This window comes from Myotis nattereri (assembly GCF_964212035.1).
Source record: "Myotis nattereri genome assembly, chromosome: 15".
NCBI classification, from domain to species: Eukaryota; Metazoa; Chordata; class Mammalia; order Chiroptera; family Vespertilionidae; genus Myotis; species Myotis nattereri.
Window position 1 is genome coordinate 47734800 of NC_138090.1, and position 18278 is coordinate 47753077.

At 43.8% G+C, this 18278-nt stretch overlaps 1 protein-coding gene across 2 annotated transcripts in view; it reads left to right on the plus strand.

Annotated features, from left to right (window-relative positions):
* The window catches only part of SAE1 (SUMO1 activating enzyme subunit 1), a 78516-nt gene that overhangs the window by 20568 nt on the left and 39670 nt on the right, over positions 1-18278 (plus strand). For both annotated transcript variants that reach the window (XM_081108192.1, XM_081108193.1), the window contains exons 3-5: positions 4191-4364; positions 6452-6594; positions 8109-8208. In XM_081108192.1, coding sequence (XP_080964318.1) covers positions 4191-4364; positions 6452-6594; positions 8109-8208 — 417 coding nt within the window. The remainder of the gene's footprint in view (positions 1-4190; positions 4365-6451; positions 6595-8108; positions 8209-18278) is intronic.

Consider the following 18278-nt stretch of genomic DNA (forward strand, 5'->3'; position numbering starts at 1 on the left):
TGGTCGGGGTGATAATCAATTGATGTGTTTCTCTCACATCGATATTTCTCTCTGTCTTTCCCTCTCTCTTCTACTCTCTAAAAATCAATGGAAAAATATCCTCAGATGAAGGTTAAAAAAATAAATAAAAATAAAACCTAAGGAAGGAAAATTCCAGCAAGCAAACTTTCAGGTTATTTAACAGTCTGAGGACCTGCTGCTTTGACATCTCCCCAACCACAGTGCCCCCTAGAGGCAGGAACACCTCATCTAGACTAATGTGTAATGTCAAGAGAAGTTAAGAGTTAGAGACTCAAGGAAGGATAGTTCCTAAACTTGGAGGCCTTGGTGTGGAATAAATGAAACCACATGGGGATGCTGACTTCCTCATCTGGTTGGAGAAATCCAAGAATGGGGAACGATAATCTAACAGCGAGGGGTGTGTGCTATGGTCCTGTCACTGCCTCAGTCCAGTGATGGAGGCCACCCAGTGTTGACGTGAACAGGCTGATTGTCATCCCTACCTCTTCACTTTGAGGACTTAGAGTGCCTTCTACTGCCTTCCAATGCAGGGCCTGACTCCTCTGACTGGTTTTAAGGCTTCACACAGAGGTTCTCAGTCCCATCTGTGCTTTAGAATCTTTGGGGGGTTATCTTACTAATAATAGACAAACATGTAAAGTAACCGTCCCTCCGCTACACTCACCAGCCGATCAGGAGAGTATGCAAGTTAACCCAAAAAGATGGCGGTTAATTTGCATACATAGGGACAAAGTGGCGGAGTGAAGACTGAAGACTCCGGGCCGGAGCGAAGGCCTGGGTCCCAGGTGCCAGAGGAAAACCAGTGCCGGCAGCCAGGGAAAGGGAAGGCCTATTGCACGAATCTCTTCGTGCAACGGGCCTCTAGTTTTAAAATAAAAGGTCTCCAGGTGAGCCTGACAGTCAGGGAGGGTAGAGAACCTCTGGCTTCATGTAACCTGGTTCCAGTCAAGTTACCCTCCCTAACCCCCATCTCATAAATCTAATAGCTCACAAACACTGTGGTTCCTCTGCCCTCTTGCAGTTTGCTTATGCCCCCCGTTTCTTCCCCCCTCCCCACGATGAGAAAAATCCCAGGCAGACAGTGCTACATACAGCAAAAGCTTTGGAATCATGTAGACTTGAGTTCAGATCCTCCCTCCTCAAGGTGAGCGAAGGACTAGAGGTTTTCATTTTGTTTACATCAGTAAGCATCCAAGATCCCCTTCTGCTACCCTGAAGTATTATAGGTATTTGCTTCCCATTCTCAATTTTTCCCCAGAAACCAGAGTGGGCTCCCTGACTCAGGTTGTGATAGGGGGACATAAAAGTCTTCCTGAAGTTCTAATCTGAGCTGAGTATTAAAGAACAGTAGAGATTGATCAAGTCGAGGGGCTGTATTTCAGGCAGGGGCCATTAGCAGTGGCACAAAACAGCAGGGGAGAAACAGACTATAGAAAGCAGTGTGGAATGTATAGAGTGTGAAGCTCAAAATGGTGGGAGGTGGGACCAGGTTGCAGGTAAGGTCCAAGTCCTGAAGAGCCTGCTGGCAAGCCCCGCTGTGAGCTTTTACTTACACCCCTGGGTGATAAGGATTCATTGAGGAGTTTCCAATGTGGGGAGGAGTGACCTGGTCAGCTTTGGACTTTGGGTAGATGACTAATTTCTGTATCTACTATGGTTGGCACAAGATAAAGAGTAAAAGACCACTTAGAAGCTTGCTTTAGTCGTTTTGGTGAGATGGAAAGGATATGAGTGACGGTATTGGTGATAGGGCAGGAAGCACACAGAGGTGAGAAAAACTTAGTAGAATTGATAGGATTGTATATGAGCTCGTAAGGAAAAACAAAGAATATCTTGCAACAGTGGACGCTTATTGAAGGTGCTGGACACTGTTCTAAGAGCTGTGGCTATAGTGTCATTTAGTCCGCAAAACTCTGACTTGTAGAGTTTATCATCCCTATTTTACCTGTAAGAAAACTGAGAAAAGGAAGTGAAGGACTGGCCCACTCAAGGTCACACTAGTTGGTGGGAGACAGTGACTCAGTCAGTCTGACTCCTGGCAGAGCCCATGCTCTTAGCCACCTGAGCAGATGACGGCTACCGAGGAAATAGCAAGGATTTGAACACCAGGTTTCTGGTTCGGATGACTGGATGGGCAGTCTGATGGGCTTATCAACAGAGACAAATACAAAAGTCAAATATGAAGGGCCTGTGGGATATCCAGGAGGAAGTATCTGGTGGGCAGTTAGTTCAATACAAGGCTCAGATCAGGAAGAAATCTGTACGGGTAAGAGTGATTTAAGAAATACCAGGAAATTCTGGTAGGAATTAAAAGAAGCATTGAGTTGGTTTATGGTGTTATACAGAGTGAAAAGATGAGTGATTCTGAGATGGAATCTTGGGACCCATGTAGAGGCTGGACTGTCTGTGGAGGGAGGAGGAGAGCCAGGGTCTGAGAGGCCAAGGGAGCAGAGCATGGGTAGTTATAATTAGTATTGGAGTAATTAGTAAGTGCATTGTTTTTATTAACATCTGCATTTGACCTGTGATTCCCTCACAGTAAGTGGTAGAGTCACATTTGAACAAAAGATTTGATTCCTGCCTGAATTATTTCAGAGCCTTGCCCTTAGCCACTATGGTGTATAGCAGGTTTCTGGCCTGTGGGTCGTGTAAAACTCTCAAAATCATTTGGTCTGGCTCTGCCAAGCATTGGGGGGTGAATTAATTAAATGTTTGACCAAATACAGCCGGCTAATGTTTAAGTTGAAAATTTTGTGTGGCCTATGAATGATGTTATAAATATCCAAATGGCCCTTGGCAGAAAAAAAGGTTTCCCACCTCTGGTGGGTGGCTTCTCATAATATAATGAGATCTCTGAATAAGTGGGATGGAGTGGGTCAAGGATCCTGTTAGAGGGCTGGCCTGGAATGGGAGAAGGACCAGCTCATTTTCTTGAAGGAAAGGTAGTGAGGCAGTGCTGTGAGAACCTGGCAGGAGGGGAGGAGGGAACCCAGTCTTGGTGTAGGTGACAAAGTCACATCTAGAGATTAATGATTAAATTAGATGTTTGATTTGGGGAGAGATGCTTTGTGAACAACATGGAGTTTGTAATCCCAGTGGGAACTGTCATGTGATTATGTTACCTGGCTTTGAGGCTCTCTGTGGTACATCCAGCCTTATGGGTGAAATCATCTCTCTGCTCCAGTCCCCACTCATCTTTCCTCCTCTGAGTTTTCATTGAATTTAAGAGTTTATTTCAAGCATTCTTTTTTTAAAAAAAAAAATATTTTATTGATTTTTTACAGAGAGGAAGGGAGAGGGATAGAAAGTTAGAAACATCGATGAGAGAGAAACATTGATCAGCTGCCTCCTACACGCCTCCCACTGGGGATGTGCCCGCAACCAAGGTACATGCCCTTGACCGGAATCGAACCTGGGACCCTTCAGTCCGCAGGCCGACGCTCTATCCACTGAGCTAAACCGGTTAGGGCTCAAGCATTCTTAATTGTGTCTGAAATTTGCACTGGTCTAATTTTAAACCACTGTAGAAAGGGACTTCATCCTTTATACTACTTGTGTTTCTTTCTGAATGCTTAGAGTGGGGCACATGGTAGGTATCTGGTAAATGCTTACCACTAATAATTACATCATTTTGATAGCAGTTACAAACCTAAGTTGAAGAAGAAAGCATGGACTTGCCGAAACCGGTTTGGCTCGGTGGATAGAGCGTCGGCTTGCGGACTGAAGGGTCCCGGGTTCGATTCCGGTCAAGGGCATGTACCTGGGTTGCGGGCACATCCCCAGTAGGAGATGTGTAGGAGGCAGCTGATCGATGTTCCTCTCTCATCGATGTTTCTAACTCTCTATCTCTCTCCCTTCCTCTCTGTAAAAAATCAATAAAATTAAAAAAAAAAAAAAAAAAGAAAGCATGGACTTTTCTGTTTAGTGTGAATTTTCTTTATAAACACAAGGGGGTGCTCTTTAACCATCAATGCCCAGTAAAAGTTAAATGTCTGTTTCAAAGCCTCAGAAGCAAAGAGTATAGGGCGTCTGCATTAGGCAGAGTCCTGTAGGAACAGTAATGCAGTCAAATGGTAGGTATTTTAGTTATCCTTTAAAAGGGAAAGGTTCATTGTCTTTGAGATACGATTTTCTCCAAATTTAAGTATTTAAGAAAAATTTCTTCCTAGGTATCGCCAGAAGACCTTGGAGCTCAGTTCTTGATCCGTACTGGGTCTCTTGGCCGAAACAGGGCCGAAGCCTGTTTGGAGCGAGCTCAGAATCTCAACCCCATGGTGGAAGTGAAGGTGGACACTGAGAATATAGAAAAGAAGCCCGAGTCATTTTTCACTCAGTTTGATGCCGTAAGTTTCATAGAGAGTGTCTGATCTGGGGAAATTAAAGCACTAATGGTGTGTGTTGTAGGTACACTAAAGCATTAGAATCTCGAATTCTGAGCTTTTTCCCAAGTAAGTTTATAAGCTGTCCTGTTCTGTAGGTTTACTGTACTGCCTCAGTAGATTGACTGTGTTGCCAGGCGGATCCAGTGTGTTGGGTCTGCTATAGCTGTGAGTTGCTGTCTTTTGGTTTCTTCTTTGGGCATCTGTCCCCCTAGACCAGGTTTCATCCTTGGTGTTTGTCTTCCTTCCAGAATCTTTGCACATGGCTTTGATACATATTATTGCAAATGTTTTCTCCTGAAAACTTAACAAGTTGGTGATTAATTTCTGTAGCAGAGTCATTTTTTTGGTTAGAAATACCAAACTACAGCTTGTGTTTTGTCTTTAAAAAGAGCACACCTGATCTTGGTCTGTCTCTCTCACACAGCCACTTTGACCATGTTGCCATGGATATCTAGACAAAATCACTATAGTCATAAGCCAAATGAGGCATATCCAACCTCACTTGGTTTCTCTGCCAAATCTCTGCAGAGGTGAAAGGATAAGTTAAATTCTGTTTCAGTGCCTGTGACCTTTCAGACATGGTTCCTTGTACCCTGCAAGAAGCTTGAAAAATTGTGAAATAGTCACAGATGATCTACTTGTTTTTTAAATGAAAGGCCCATTATACGAGAGGTTAGAATTCGGGTTGAGTAGTTTGTTTTTCACGCTGTTATATTTCATATGCGCATCTGTTCAAATATGGGCTTGAAATGATGGATCATCTGTGCATTTTGTCCTTTTTTTCTTTTTAATTCATTCTGTTTTATAACTCCAGATATTGGAACATTTTCCATGTGGATGAAGGTCTTCTCTTCATTCCTTTATTCATAGCAACCACATTTGATTTATTCTAGGTGTCCCTCAGCCTTCTAGCAACTAGAAGCTTTGTTAGAACTGAAGTGTGGGGCCAGTTGCTTGTATAACGCATGTGCACGGGGCAGGCGAGACTGCCTCACGGGCCATGTTTGACTGGGCTGGAATTGGGTTTAGCCACTTGTGACTCTGTATGTTTCAATTTGGTCAGTTGATTGCATGTTCAGTCGTGGTCGTCTCACCTTTTTAGATTTGATTTTTCCTTGGGAGGCTGTGTCCTCTGAATGACACTAGACGCACGTATTTCTCCATGAGTGTTATTTCAGTAGTCTGCCTGCCAGACAACAGCAGAGAGGTTCTATCAAATGAAAATATCCTTTTGTAATTTATTCTCCAACTTTCTATGTTCAGATGAAAAAGGTCTACATTAGAAGTTATCTTCTTGGCCGTGATCACAAAGCTTCTCCAGAAATGATGGTGTTTTATGCCATGAAATTTAGCCATTTCCAATCCCTTAACTTATTGGAATAGAACCTACAGGCCTCAGAGCAGCATTGATAATTCCACTGAGTGAATCACCAGTTCATTGTCTAAGTCTGAATGGAAGGTCACTTGGTCTATAACCCTTTTTTTTTTTTTTTGTCCTTAAATTCAGATAAAGTTTTCACATGGAAAAATAATCTCAACAGGACTTGGTTATCTTTTTTTATCTTAACACATTAATCAAAAGAAGGGGGAAAAGTGCCCTTGTATTTAAACGTGACTAGGGGTCAATTTTAAAAACTGGTTTTGCTCCTTGTTGTAGCTTATTCAGATTTTAATATATTTAATCACTTAGAAATAACTTACACTTGGGTTATTAGTGTCTTTTTCTTTTCATGAAAACCATGAAATGTGGTTTATATGTGTTCATGGATCAGGGGAAACAAATTCATTAAAACGCTTTTACTTTCTAGTTAAACACATTTCATTTTGGTTGCAGAAAGTAACCGTCTCATAATTTACATTTTCTACGCACTGAAACCTGCAACTTTTCTTTTGTCTTCTAGCCATAGGATCCAAGGAACCTGTTGTACCAGTTTGCAACTGGCTTTAGACATGCCTAGTGAGACTGTTCATTAAGATTTATTTAGACATCAGGACAATGATTCACGGTTTGCAGAACTCACACCCAGCCAATTTCTTTCTTTCTGCAGGTATGTCTGACTTGCTGCTCCAGGGATGTCATAATTAAAGTTGACCAGATCTGCCACAAAAATAGCATCAAGTTCTTTACAGGAGATGTTTTTGGCTACCACGGATACACATTTGCCAATCTTGGAGAGCATGAATTTGTAGAGTAAGTGTTGAGAGAGGAGGAGAGAATGTAACATTTTCAGTGTCATTTTACTCACTGCTAGAAAATGAACCATTAAGGAAAGTCTTTAACTATAACACTTAGAGCATTGGGAAGCCAATTCATTAACAGCTTCTGATACATAGATTGTGTGTTCAGCATTGTGGGAGATGGGGACCTTGCCTTCCACAATGATGGTCTAATTTAAAGCATAAAGAAAGCAGTGTTCGAGGCAATTGAAGTACATCACCTGGGGATTTGATCACTCTGGATTTCAGGGGGTGAAGCACGCTTTTAGGGAAGGCTTCTTTGGATTGTAAACATTTTTGTCCAGCTTAGCAGGTCAAACTTTTCAGGTTGAGAGATAGTAAAATTAGTACAAAATATGTTAGATGGGCAACTCTGGAGGCACACTCAGCCAAAACCTGCCTTGGAAATAAAAGGCCCCATGGTCCAAAGACTGCTCTGTGCAGCCAGCAGCCCTGTCCTCTCATTTTGAACACTGCGGCTGCAGACCGTGGTGATTCTCACATGATGGGACCTGCCGTGTTTTGAACTTGTAGCTTCTAGATGAAAGATGGTACCAGTGTTGTAAAACTACATGAGTTGGGGTTTTTTTGGTTTTAATTTTCTGACCACTGACATCCCCTCTCCGCCATGAGATGTAAAGATTGAGAGGTAAAGAGAGTCCCTGCTGTGTGCAGGTGAGCTTCCTATCAAGTCAAGAACTTTCTTTAGTTCAGCTTCTCAGGCAAGTCACTGAAATTTCTCTGGTCTGCAGGTTTCTTGCCTGTAAAATTGACATGGGGGAAGGACAAACATGTTCAGGATCTCCCATAACTGCAACGTTTTATGGCTCTAGAAAATCTAGTTCTTTGGGCACATTATAAATGGCTAACGAAGTCATAGAGGAAAGCAGTCCAGATTATTTTAATGTGAGTTCCCCATGGCAGAGGGGAGGGATTCAGTTAGAGTAATTCATGATTCAAGTGGTACGTTCACAAAGTTTATTGAGAGCTTACTAGGCAGTATGCTAAGAAATGTATGTTATTTCTCTTCTTTTTTTTTTTTTTTTTTTAAATATTTTTTATTAATTTTTTACAGAGAGGAAGGGAGTGAGATAGAGAGTTAGAAACATCGATGAGAGAGAAACATCAATCAGCTGCCTCCTGCACATCTCCCACTGGGGATATGCCCGCAACCAGGTACATGCCCCTGACCGGAATCGAACCCGGGACCCTTCAGTCCGCAGGCCGACGCTCTATCCACTGAGCCAAACCGGTTTCGGCTATTTCTCTTCTTACAAGAATCTTTTGTTAGCAGTTGTTACTCCCACATAGTGGGTGACTGGCTCGTCAGGTATTCGGTGGCCAACCTGTGATTTGAACCCAGATCTGTTTGACTCCAAAACTTTGGCTCTTAACCAACATCCCATTCTGTGAGTTGGTAATGCTCTATTTGTTCTAACGGCATGATTCATAGAGTAGAACTGGATTCTCTCCCTTGTCATCCTCTAGGGAGAAGACCAAAGTTGCCAAGGTTAGCCAAGGAGTAGAAGATGGCCCTGATACCAAGAGAGCAAAACTGGATTCATCTGAGACAACTATGGTCAAAAAGGTATGTGTACTGTGGGGGGAGGGTCATGAACACAGCCTCATGGGAACAGGCAGTTACAGTGGCATAGGAGGGAAGCCAGCATGGGGGGCTTGGAGGGAGGGTCTGGGGAGACTGGGCCAGTGCTTGTCCCATTTAAAGGGGGATAGCTGCTGCTTAGTGCCAGCCAGCTGAGCTATGAGGGGATGTGTGGATCCAGGATGCCAGATGTGGTTTTTAAAAAAATATATATTTTACTGATTTTTACAGAGAGGAAGGGAGAGGGATAGAGAGTTAGAAACATCGATGAGAGAGAAACATCAATCAGCTGCCTCCTGCACACCCCCCACTGGGGATGTGCCCAGAACCAAGGTACATGCCCTTGACCGGAATCGAACCTGGGACCCTTCAGTCCGCAGGCCGATGCTCTATCCACTGAGCCAAACCGGTTTCGGCGTAGGGCGTGATTTTTAAGACAATCAGAAATGTGGCTCAGTAGTTGAGCATTGACCTATGAACCATAAGATCACAGTTCCATTCCCGGTTAGGGGCACATGCCCAGGTTGCGGGCTCAATCCCTAGTGTGGGGCGTGCAGGAGGCAGCCAATCAGTGATTCTCTTTCATCATTGATGTTTCTATATCTCTCTCCTTTTCCCTTCCTCTCTGAAATCAATAAAAATATACTTTAAAAAAATGTAGATTTTTTTTTTTAATGCTCTGTCTCAAACTTTTTAATACTGGCAACCTAGTCACAAGTGCTGATCTTGTCAACAGCAGGGGCTAAAGAGAACATGTTTGCAGGACTTAAATGGTCTGTGGGCCACCAATATGACTCCTGGTGTGTGTAGTAATATCAGAAAGACTGTTTTTGAGCAAAGGCCATGAATTTTTTTTAATTGATTTTAGAAAGAGAAACATCAGTTTGTTGTTCCACTTATTTATGCATTCATTGGTTGGTTCTTATATGTGTCCTTACTGGGGATGGAGCCGCAACCTTGGTGTATCTGGACAACCCTCCAACCAACTGAGCTACCCAGCCAGAGCCAAAGAGCATTACTTTTGTTTTGTCTGTGTTTTTTTTTATTTTAAAGAAAGGTGAGATTGATAGACAATTTAGTAAGGTCCTAAGTGGGCAGAAGACAGTTTAAACTTGAATTGTTTTGTTTCTTTAAAGCTTTGTTTTGGTTTCACCAAATCTTTCAAGAACAAAGGCCTCAAGGTTGGCCAATGTTATCAGGTGTATACTTTTAAATTTCTACTTAGATTCTACTTGGAATTGGTGCGGTAATTTAAATACATTTTCTAAGAAGAGGAGTGGAAAGGGAATCAGAGACACTGGTTTCTAGTTGGTGGTGGAATCTGAGAAGGAATCTTGTGGTGGGGAAAACCAGGTGAAGTGGTCAGAATTGGTTTTGTCGAACTGAGAGGAAAGATACGACCAAGCCCATATTTACTCTTTGCTTTGTAGATTTAAATGTTGAGAAAGAAAAACAGCTGGTCAGAGCATTGAGTTAAAATTGCTCTAAAGGGGGGATTCTAAGAGCACAGAAACCACAAAAGAGACTGCAGAAACCACAGAAGTGGAACTCTTCAAGTTTCCAGCAAGGCTTCGCTGGAGATTTTCTCTTTCTTGCTCTTTATGTTTGTACTGGAATAGTTTGATGCTGTGAGTGTGATACAGAGGAATTATTAAGCCCTAATTTTAGTGTCTATTCACAGGACCATAATTATCCTGAGTGAACATTGGTGTTTGGGCCAAAACTTGGGTCCTTTTCTTTCTTCCTTTCTTTCTTCTTGAGGCCCAGTCAAGCCTTATCTGAATAGCGCCGTGAGTTTGGTGGGGGGAGATAAATTGTTAACTAAGGGAGGAGTACAAAAGCAGCTTTGTGGGTGCTGTCAATTTATAAATCACACCCTCTTACAAGTGTGACACTTGGCCTTGGTGTGAAGGGTTTTATGGCTTAAGGGCTTCTTTGATTGAGGCGGGTCTTTCACATTCAAATAGAGAGTGCCTGGCTTTGTTAGCCCTTCACAGCTGGAAGTTTCCCGGGAGTCACTTCTGATGGTGCCCACTGGGGCTGATCTGGAAACCTCTTTTGGGAGCCACTTTATCTAGCTATGAGGAGAATGCGGCAGCCCTGGCAGGCGCTGGGAGGCCTTCGCGTACCATTCCTAGGGCTCTTCAGTCACAGAGCTCTTTGTGCAGCCCCTTCCTACATGGGGCCGAAGTTGAAGGTATCAAAATATGCCCAGCTGACATTGTTAGTCAGCTGTTTCCCTTGGACAATTCAGGCCGGGATTCCAACCTCGAGCCCTTGAGGTTGCGAGGCATTCAGTGCATTCCTCATGACAATCCCCGGGATTCCAGACCTTGCCTTTGTGCGGCCTCCCCACGAGCGCGGTGGAAGGACTGGGCCGCACGGTCTGGGCCAGGACTTCGCCACCCTGTACCGACAAGTGTCCTCCGTTTTGGCAGAGACCGCTCTGAGGTGTGGAAGTTTTCCTCCAACTCAGAAATCCTTTGATTCAGATTCTGTCCTTTTGCCTAAATTGTATGGAATCACTAGTTGGGTTATGCTCAGAGTGCAGGATGGGGGTGGGGAAGCAGCCACTTCCTGTTTCCTGTGAAAGGTTTCTGGTTAGGGTCCAAATGTTGTAAAGCCACTTTTGCTTCAAGGTACGCATTGTGCTCCTAAATTAGAAACAGTTAAAAAACAAAGAGGGAAAACAGAGGTTGTGGTTTTCACACCGTCTAGGAAGACACGGGCCTTCCTAGCACATGTGCCATCACGATAAATACAGCAGCAGGGCAGTCCGTGGCCCGGAGACGGGTGCTCAGTAGTTTGTTTGCTTCCTTTGCTGCCCAGGAGAAGTCGTGCAACAGATTTAATCAGAATTGGGTCTTGGGCACAAACCTGATGCACAGTGGACGAAGGAGAGAGTACAGTAATGGTTTTGTGGTGAGGAAGTGTTAAGAAAGTTTCCCAGAGAAAGAGTTGTTAGAATTGGCATGTGAAGGCCGGTTTGCCAGGCGCTGAAGCCAGGACCAGTCCTAGGAAGCAGCATCAACCAAAAGCACAGATGTGAGACAGAGCGACTCGGGCTTTCCTCACTCCAGAACAGCCAGCTCTTTCTGTATCTTTGAGTTGCAAAATGCCTACTGTGTGCAAGGCAGTGTTTTGGGTGCAGGGAATCACAGTCCTGTTGTCACCATTCACAGAAGATGCTGAAGCTAAGAAAAGTTAAATGACCTGCCAAGGTCACACAGCTCTGTGAGAGCAGCAGGTGGGAGAGCGCAGACAGAGGCTAAGGGCACTGGCTCAACATAGGACTTACAAGGTGATTCCCCTGGGAGTGTCTAGGATAATGGGAACTGTTATGAGGGTGGTGGGATACAGTATTGTTACCATGGGGATCATTCCAGAAAAACCTTTGGGAGAAGCCATTGCCACATTCCCATTTGCTGCTCATGTTTCTTTATTGTTAGGGGCTGCCAGACAGGAGTAGATGCCCGATGGTGGTTATTTGCCCTAGTCGCACTTTAAAAACTAATCATAAAGTAGGATTTGTTCATGACATGCTAAGAAATGCAGATTTAGTTTTACCTCTGCTTCTGAAAATAGAGGGTGACTAATTTGGGCACTGTTAATACTCCTCTCATGAATTAGTTGTGAAATTCCACGGTGGAGAAGTGATTCATTATTTTGATTCCCCCTTCCTGAGCAGTTTGTTGACAGCTCAGTCATCCTCCTCTCACTGCCATCCTTAAAGAAACATTCCTCATGACTGACTAGCTTCATTCCTCCTCTTTATGTGGCATCTTGATTTGTAACCATGATTACTCTTCAAATCACTTGTCAGTGTCTCTCCCATTAGAGTTTAACCTCCATAGGGGCAGTTTTGTCCACTGCTGTACTCCGAGACAGTGCCTGGTACGGTCATATCCAGGAAATGTCTGTGCTTCCTGCAGTACAATACGGTAGCTTTAGAGCAGATTATTGTCATTTAAAAAAGAATTGTTGAATTAACTTTCTCTGTGATCAACTAAATGGATTAACTTTGTAGTACATGAGGTTTCATAATATTGATTTTTTACAGAGAGGAACGGAGAGGGATAGAGAGTTAGAAACATTGATGAGAGAGAAACATTGATCAGCTGCCTCCTGCACATTTCCTACTGGGGATGTGCCCGAAACCAAGGCACATGCCCTTGACCGGAATCGAACCTGGGGCCCTTCAGTTCGTAAGCCTGAGTAAGCCATAGTCAGGGCAGTTTAGGTTTCTGAGCTCAGCCAAGAACAGAATTCCAAACAGGACAAGGGGCTGGGCTAGAAATCCGTAGAAGTCATTGAGTTGCCTAGACCAGAGCCTTCAGGCCCAAATGCTGGTAATTGTCAGAATCACTTGGTCTGGGGGAGGGGTGGCAGGGAGAGGCAGGTGCAAACTGCAGAAAGGTTGGTGGCATTCAGATAGCAGGTTTTTTTTAAGTCTGATGGTTGTAAAGTGTGGGGTGGGTGCTGGTGGTGCCCTGTCTCACAAGGGGAAAGTTTCTGGGCTCTAGGAGTGAGAAAAGAGGGTTCTTCCTAGAATCCAGCACAATCCTGTGTGTGTGTGTGTGTGTGTGTGTGTGTGTGTGAGAAGGGGGGGGAGATATGCATAAAAATCATGCCACATCAATGCAAGTTTTGGGACATAACAATAAAACACTATTCAATTTAAAAACAAAAACATTTCCAGTACTATTGTACTAATCTGTGTGCTTCTCTCTCCTCACCTGGCTTGCAGGCATTTGTGTAGACTTAATGTACCTGATATAGCCCTGCTTGGCATGGTGTTTTATCACGTGTTTGTAAGTCTAACTAGTGGAATAGAACTTATTGTGTGATGTTGTAGGTATAAATCAAGAAAGATATAGCTAACCATGTGCCCATCACCCAACTTAGAGCATAAAGCATTACCACTGTGGTGAGGGCTCACCCCTGACGGTCTCTCCCAATGTAATTAACCACTGTCCTCCATCGTGGTTCTCCCTCCCATGCATTTCTTCTCCTAAGTATGTATTTCCCAGCAATATAGAATTGTTTGGTGTGCTTTTTAACTTTTTAAGGATTGATTCATATTCTGTGAATGCCGCCACCTGCCTTTTAAGAGCAGTGTTATATCTCTGTAGTTCCCGGGCTTCCCCGTCCATGTTGGTAGCCACTGGCTACATGTGGCTATTGAAATTAGTTAAAATTAAATGAAATGAAAAATTTGCTTCTTTAGCCTCTCCAACTATATTTCACATGCTTGGTAACTACACGTGGCTATTGGCATCCGTATTGCAAAGACAGATGTTTCATCCTCACAGCAAGTTCTCTTGGACAGCACTGCAGGTCTCTCTCTCTCTCTCTCTCTCTCTCTCTCTCTCTCTCTCTCTCTCTCTCTCTCTCTCTCGGCTGTAGGGTATTTGTTGTATGAATAGATCACTATTTATTCTGCCGTTTGAGGGGCATTCAGTCTGTAAGTTTTGCTGTTACAAATTGGGTGGCCACAGTCAGTGTTTCGTGGGCGTAGCTAACCTCCTTGGGCGCCTGTGTGCTTTCTCCAGGGCAGATACTTAGGGTGAAAATTGGGATGTGTGCATCTCCACCTTCACCAGACCCTGCCTGCTAAATTACTCCCGAGTAGTTTTATCCGTTTACCTTTCAAAGCCAGCAATGTACAACAGTAACGTGTGCTAGCTTCAGGCCCTTTTGCCACTCTGTGAAGTGTGAAAACTGTCTCCGGTTGTGGTTGTCATTTATTAGAGTGCTTTGTTTGTTTGTTTGTTTTGAATCATATGAGCCGTTTATTCCAATACTGCTGGCAGCATGGGAGAGCAGCAGGTCATCCACAAAAACCTGCTGTTAGAGTGCTTTTTAAAAACTACAGTCTCCCATGAATAGGTATGGAAATTAGACCTAGAAACCTGTAGTGTATTGTTTTTTAAATAAGGTATGCATATGTTTCTTTTTTTAAAGATATTTTTATTGGTTTCAGAGAGGAAGGGAGAGGGAGAGAGAGATAGAAACATCAATGATGAGTGAGAACCATTGATTGGCTGCCTCCTACACTGGGGACTGAGCCTGCAACCCGGGCATGTGCCCTGACCAGGAAGCAAACTGTGACCTCCTGGTTCATAGTTGAGCCAAACTGGCCAGGTGAAGTTTGTAGTTTTAAAAGTTGTTTTGGTGCTGATTTATATTCAACTTTATTTATTTATTTACTTATTTATTTATTTTAAAATATATTTTATTGATTTTTTACAGAGAGAAAGAGAGAGGGATAGAGAGTTAGAAACATCGATGAGAGAGAAACATCGATTAGCTGCTTCCTGCAGTTTTGGTAGTTTTTAAAATCTGATAAAACTTTGTTTCCTCATTATGATAGCATTCCCAGCATACTGCTGATGGCTTGATCTGTGTTTAAAGCTCATTAAGAAGGGTCTGGCAGTCTGTATAAGGCACTAAAGGTCACTAGGCTGACTACATGACTTATCTTTTGAGGTCAAACAGACCCATTGACCCACTGGGGATGTGCACCGTAGACATCCCCACTGGGGATGTGCTTGCAACCAAGGTACATGCCCTTGACTGGAATCAAACCTGGGACCTTTCAGTCTGCAGGCTGATGCTCTATGCACTGAGCCAAACCGGTCAGGGCTCAACTTTATTTTATATCCAGAACTATATCATGTTACAGATGTTCAGCCTGATTTAAAAAGTAAAATTTATTCACAATCCCAGGTGGGGAAAACACAGAACAAGTTGAGAGAATGTGAACCCTGTTCCCCTGTAAGGACTATAACATTCTTCTCAGAACACTTTCTGTGCATGTGTACTTAATAAAGCTGGAGTACTAATTAATATATATGAATACTTATAAGGCATATAATGACATAATATGTATGACATGTATTGTGTTTTGCTTTTTTTATTCAATGTGTTTTTGGGAGCACTCCCGACTTACATCTACTTTGGAGAGCAGGTGTACATTGCCTTGCTGTGATCTGTTGAACCAGTCTCCTTACATGGGCAAGGTCACTGCAGTTTCCCACACTTCTAAATGGCCTCGCACAACCCCATAACTTGAGGGCTGATAGGCCATGTGGAGAATTCACCTTTTATATTTACTGTTGGGATTTTTGGCAAATGAGAAGCAGCTCACAAGTATTTATTGAAATTCTAATCTATTCGGTGCTGTGTCTTTCACTGTGGTCCCTACCTCCAGAAGCTATAAGAGTGAGTGTAAGAGGGCTCGTCACTGTCTTAACTGAACTATGAGATTGAAATCCTTAAGGCTCAGGATTTCCCATGAAGGAATGGCTAGCAGAGGGGAAGCGTTAAGCATTCTAGTCAGAGCGGTCCAGGAGCCAAGGGAAGAGAAGTGGAAGGGCCACGTGAGATGTGGAAGTTACCGTCTTAGTGTGTTCATTCAGGGAGATGGTGGATGCTACTGCTCAGCAGACACTGTCCTGGGCGCTTCACCTGAAAGAACCTTCATTCCCTGAGAGCACAGTCGAGTGTTTTCTCTGTAAATCCAGTGCCGGCGAGCTGAGTGACACAGACATCGCTTCTTGCACCTGTCCTACTACAAATTAGGTGACTTGGTTAAGTTTTGTTTTATTTATTTTTTTAATATATTTTATTGATTTTTTTACAGAGAGGAAGGGAGAGAGATAGAGAGCTAGAAACATCGATGAGAGAGAAACATCGATCAGCTGCCTCCTGCACATCTCCCACTGGGGATATGCCCGCAACCCAGGCACATGCCCTTGACCAGAATCGAACCTGGGACCCTTCAGTCCGCAGGTCAACGCTCTATCCACTGAGCCAAACGGGCTTCGGCTTGTTTTATTTTTAATTGTTGTGAAAGTCGATAGTAGACTTTTGGTAATTTGGAAAACAAAAAAGGACATTAGCCCTGGCCAGGGCTAATGGTTAGTTAGAGTGTTAGCCTATGCACCGAAGGGTTGCAGGTTTGATTCCCGGTCAAGGGCACGTACCTGGGTTGCAGGAGCCTTTCCCTTCCCACCCCCAGTAAGAGTGCCTGCAGGAGGCAGCCAGTCAATGTGTCTCTCACATCTCTGTGTCGATGTTTATCTCTCTCTCTCCTTCTCTTTCTCCCCCCTTCCCTCCTTCTTTCCTTTCCACTCTGTCTGAAAAGCAGTGGAAAAAATATTCTCAGGTGAGGATTAACAACAACAAAGGGGGGGGGGGCATTACTTGGAGGCAGGCTGGAGTAACACAAGAAGCATTGAATAACTGTTGTGATCTGAGAAGGGTAAAAAACCAGGCAGCTGGTGGTAGGAATTTGGCCCGTCTCTTAAGAGCCCTGCCATTAATATGGCTCCGCTTCCAACTTTCAAATTCTCACTTCCCCGGATAAAGACTCCGATTGGTCAGTCTTGGGCCATGGGCCCTCCACTGCCTCTGTCACCTGTGGCTGGAGGGCTAGTACATATTACAGATAGGGCCACTGTGGGCCTCCTCCCCAGATACCAGGGAACTTCCTAAAAGTTGTCTGCCACAGTCAGGCCTGAGACGTAAATTCATTCGCCTGGGGTCACAACTTAGTGTCAAAACTGGGATGGTTCTGTCCTTAGACTTTGGGAGGCAAAAGGGCCTCTGTCCTTGGCCCTAGTGCTCTAGAAGGTCCCAGTTTGTCCTCCTTCCAGCCCTTCCTCTCATAGCGTGAGGATTCCATGGCATCAAGGAGATGTGTCCACTGGAGCCCATAGCTTTTGCCTTCAGTTCTAGACCACATTCTGGACACCTGGGACCCTGGAATTTTCTACCCAGACAACCCAGGCTTGCTTCCCAGGTGTTTTTGGGCTTCCTCCCTGATCTGCCTCTGGAGTGCTGACTTTACCACAGTGTCTACATGCCTACGCCCCGGGAGGGGATTTGGTGGGAAAGGACGAGCTTAGAGGACAAAGCTAAAAGAGAAGGGAAAACTGGGGGACAGCTTTCCCGGTGCACCTCGTCCTGGCAGAGAACCCCAAGGAGTGTGAGAATCCCAAATTTGAAACTGACCTTCCAAGATGGCTGTGGAGAAGGTATATTTATTAAGGCAGGAGAATACAATATCTTTGACTTAGTAGCTTGCTAGTTTGATTTATAACTAAACATGTAGACGTGATATATGGGTTTTCATTTGTACTCTTGTCCCAGTGTTAGAGGTGGGGCTGAGACTAAAACACAACTTCTTTTTCTCATTCATTATCCAAGAGTGGCTTAACGGACCAGTGGATTGTTAGCATTGTTCCTGGGGAGGCAAACTACAGAACCTCTGAATTAAGGTCTTGGTAGTTTTTCAAATCTGATAAAACTTTGTTTCCTCATTATGATAGCATTCCCAGCATACTGCTGATGGCTTGATCTCTGTTTAAAGCTCATTAAGAAGGGTCTGGCAGCCTGTATAAGGCACTAAAGGTCAGTAGGCTGACTACATGACTTATCTTTTGAGGTCAAACAGACCCATTGACCCAAAGGTTTGAGGGCACCGTAGACATCTTGTTTACCAACTCAGAGGCAGAAAGCCATCTTAAAACCTTGACTATTGCCTGGCCAGTGTGGCTCAGTGGTTGAGCATGGACCCATGAACTAGGACAGTGACGGTGAACCTTTTGAGCTCAGCATGTCAGCATTTTGAAAAACCCTAACTTAACTCTGGTGCCGTGTCACATATAGAAATTTTTTGATATTTGCAACCATAGTAAAAGAGTTATATTTTTGATATTTATTTTATATATTTAAATGCCATTTAACAAAGAAAAATCAACCAAAAAATGAGTTCACATGTCACCTCTGACACGTGTCATAGGTTTGCCATCACTGAACTAGGAGGTCATGATTCAATTCCCGGTCAGGGCACCTGCCCAGGTTTCGGGCTTGATCCCTAGTAGGGGGCATGCAGGAGGCAGCCAATCGGTGATTCTCTCTCACTCTCTCCCTTCTTGTCTCTGAAATCAATAAAAATACTTTTTTAAAAAAACCTTGACTGTTTTGCCCTGACTGATGTGGGTCAGTTGGTCATCCTTTGCACCGAAAAGTTGTTGGTTAGATTCCCG